The 3,480-nt window shown below is 47.8% G+C and overlaps 1 protein-coding gene across 1 annotated transcript in view; it reads right to left on the bottom strand.

Annotated features, from left to right (window-relative positions):
• Positions 1-844: 844 nt before the first annotated feature.
• Positions 845-3,480, bottom strand: part of CD151 (CD151 molecule (Raph blood group)) — a 59,706-nt gene continuing 57,070 nt past the window's right edge. Inside the window, exon 7 of the mRNA XM_015410636.1 lies at positions 845-2,434. Within this exon, the coding sequence (XP_015266122.1) occupies positions 2,375-2,434 (60 nt within the window). The 3' untranslated portion in view covers positions 845-2,374. The remainder of the gene's footprint in view (positions 2,435-3,480) is intronic.

Raw genomic sequence — 3,480 nt, forward strand, 5'->3', positions numbered from 1 at the left:
CAAAATCTTTCTCCCGCATGGACATTGTTTCATGCTGATGGTACACACACACACCCACACACCCCTACACTTTCTACCCCTCCAGCTGCTGTTTGAACATAGCAACGCCTTCTAACCTCCTGGCTGAAACCAAGGAGACCCTCCCTCCTACCATACCCCAGGAAGGGGTGACTCGCTAAGCAGAAATTCTAAGAAAGTGAGGGTTGTTCATCAGTGCTCCACAAAGGGCTAAAGATGGCAGTCACTCAATTAAGATATTTAAAGAAACAAAGGCACATGTTCTTCAGTCTCCACTTCAGCTCTGGAAAGTCAATATAAACCACTCCAAAAGTTATCTGGGGATTTGTGTAGGGCACATGACCCTAGCTGGGGTCGTGGTGGGAACTGTATAGGACTATCATGAGCTGTAACTGGAAGAAAGAAAAATGTTAAAAGTCGAGGCAGATGCACTGCAAAAGCTTTATCCGACACTATTTGCCAATACAAAAACTGGATGTGTAAAGTTGATTTATACAGAATCAAACCATTGGTCCACCTAGCTGAGTACTGCTTATACTGGCCCCGGTCACACGGCAAAGTTGCAGCGGGAGAGGCACGGAAGGTGGGCGGATTATCCGGGCACGATCACACCCCATCTGGGAAGTGGAGCGCACCCGTGGCTTAGCGCCGACAACGCGCATTTAAAAACTAGTACCTCCAAGGTACTAGTAAACGTTTGCCACGAGACGCCCGTGGTGTGATCGCGCCGGCGCGCGGCATTCCCCTCCGGTCCCTCGTTTACCCGCTGGCGCCAAGGAAAGGACCCGTGCTGTGCCGCCGGCGTGTCTGATCGCGTAATCACGGATCAAACTGCGCCGGGGCAATTAGCCACGCCTCCCCCCCGCGATATCCGGGCCGTGTGCCCGGGGCCACTGTCTAGAAGCAGCTCTTTAGCGCGTCTCAAGTCAGACAGCTTTCCTATCACTTGATTCGTTTACCTGGTGATTGAACTTCAGACCTAAGGCATGTGAAGTATGTGATCTTGTACTGAGATTCAGCCCTTACCCCTGCAGGATACTCCGCCGTGGCAACAGGGCAGATACTACAGCTGATACTTTAAATATACGAAAGGGAGAAAGTGTTACCTGGAGGATCACCATGATTGAAATCAGACACAGGAGGCAGCAGTGCAATCGACAAGCCTGTGAAACGAGCACGGGCATACTCAGGCTTAGCTAAGGATACCTTAGAAAGGGAAGCGGCCCATGACCATCTTTAGATGCACCCCTCTGTTATTGGGCAAGTTAGCAAATCCAGTGCTGGACGCCACAGCTAAGGACAGCCACTGGGATGGAGTAATTGCAGATGCAAAGAGACACTAAACTCTTCAATTTGTTTCAGGGCTTTCTTTTTCATTGCTCATACTTCGGAAATTAATGAGAGCGAACAAGCAGTGGGTCCCCTATCGCCTTCAGCCAGACGATGCCCAACAGTTAACGAGACTATGGAGACGGATACAAAGCTATCGATGCACTTCCCCTCCCACGAAAGGAAGTGCCATTCTGAGACGGAGGCAAATTCCTACGGAGGAGGCCCGCTCCATTCCAGAACTGGAGTTCCCTTGACAGCATTCTAGATAGCGAAACCCAATTTAAGTGAAAGCCCGAACGTTTAAAGAAAAAAAATAGACCACGGATTCAAAATAGGGAACAGGACGATCTCCGATGCTTCGTTAGAAAGGCACTAGACTTCTCTCGTCTTCAGAAGGGCCTGCTGCCTCGAGACAGGGGCAGTGTGGAAGAAGCAGCAGGCTGATATGGGTAACCTGGTCCATCCATAAGGCAAGCAAGAGGAGAGAGCATACCCAAGCAGGGGCAGCCATTGGCAAAGACAGTGACCCTCTTGGATGGGATACAGCTGCCGTCAGAACCCCTGCGTGTCCCGACAGCCCTTTCCTCTGGGGTACAGCAGGAGAGGATTCAGCTCCTGATCCGCACACGCGTCACGCATTCTCGTGGCCAGTTGTCATCCCTTCAGAGAGAACCTCCCTGGTGATTACAAGAGCCGAGAGGGAAATATGGGAGGCACTGGGCCCTCGACAGCTTGGATGATCTCTCTTTCAGATGGCACAGTGGGCCTGGTTTTTAATGGGCTGGTGTGTTTTTTGCAGGAAAAAAACCCTGCAACTACCGTGCTTTGGGGGGGCCACACAAAGAGACCGAGTGATCCCTGGGTTTCCTCTGACGCATCCCAGGGAACTGGCAGAGGCACCAAGAGAAATTTCAGTAAGCAGCAAAAATTCCTTGCGGAGCTGGATGTTTTTGTGCTGCGAGGCGGAGGACAGGTGGTGAGCTGGAGGGGTGGCGGGAGTGGAGCACGTGGGCGGCTTCGACTTCTAGTAAGGTTCTGCTTTCAAGCTCCTGTACAAGCAGCAAGTGAAGATCATCCCAAATATCTAGAAAGCAAAACAGGAACACAGATAAGGCATAAAACAGATAGGCTGAGAGAGCTCTGACACAAACTGCTCTTTTTCAAGAACAGCTGTGCCAGAGCTTGTGACTGACCCAAGGTCACATCAGCAGGTGCAAGTGGGGGAGTGGGGAATCAAACCCGGTTCTCCCAGATTACAGTCCGCACACTCAACCACTACACCAAACTGGCACCAAACTGGGAAAAGAGAACCCGAGTATATGAGGCAGTTAGCCTGAAATGAGGGAACAGAGATCGCAGGAGGAGCCACTGTTTCCTACAACACTTTACAAGCGTTCTCTAAACTGGGTCCTGAGATACTCGAGTGAAAGCTGGGCAGATTAAAATATTTTAAATTAATCAATCTACAGAGATCGCAGGAGGAGCCACTGTTTCCTACAACACTTTACAAGCGTTCTCTAAACTGGGTCCTGAGATACTCGAGAGAAAACTGGGCAAATTAAAATATTTTAAATTAATCAATCTAATTAATTAATAAACAGGAAAAATAATAGATTCAAGATCACGGCACACTCCCAGCCCTTAGCAAATTGTATTTTGCTGTTCTCAAAAGTATCCACAGAAATAAACAAGGAGGGTACACAGTATGGAAAAATTGTGCTGACAGAAATAAACCCACCGTGATAAAGATGCTAAGATAAATAATGCTGTTCTGCAAAAATAAAAAAATGCTTTTTTAAGGTAATGGGAAAATACAATAATCTGTGCAATATAATCTGTGCAATATAATCTGTGCAATATAAATATAATACAATAATCTGTGCAATATAATTTTTAACAATATATAGTGCAAAGCTATAATATGAAGAAATTAATGCTGGCGATGCAAAAGAGGTTAACGACGTGCTCTGGAATGTCTCGTGTCAAATGGTATTCCACTCGACTGTATTTTGCCCGAAATGAACTTTCTGCTCGCAATTGCGCTTTGTTTATGATCAAAGATGTGTCAGCTATGCTGCCATGGGGGTGGGGGAGTTCATTCTGTGTCTTGGTAATTGCTATTGCATTCCT

Source organism: Gekko japonicus, unplaced genomic scaffold, assembly GCF_001447785.1.
Source record: "Gekko japonicus isolate JY-2015 unplaced genomic scaffold, Gekko_japonicus_V1.1 scaffold4277, whole genome shotgun sequence".
Classification (NCBI taxonomy): Eukaryota; Metazoa; Chordata; class Lepidosauria; order Squamata; family Gekkonidae; genus Gekko; species Gekko japonicus.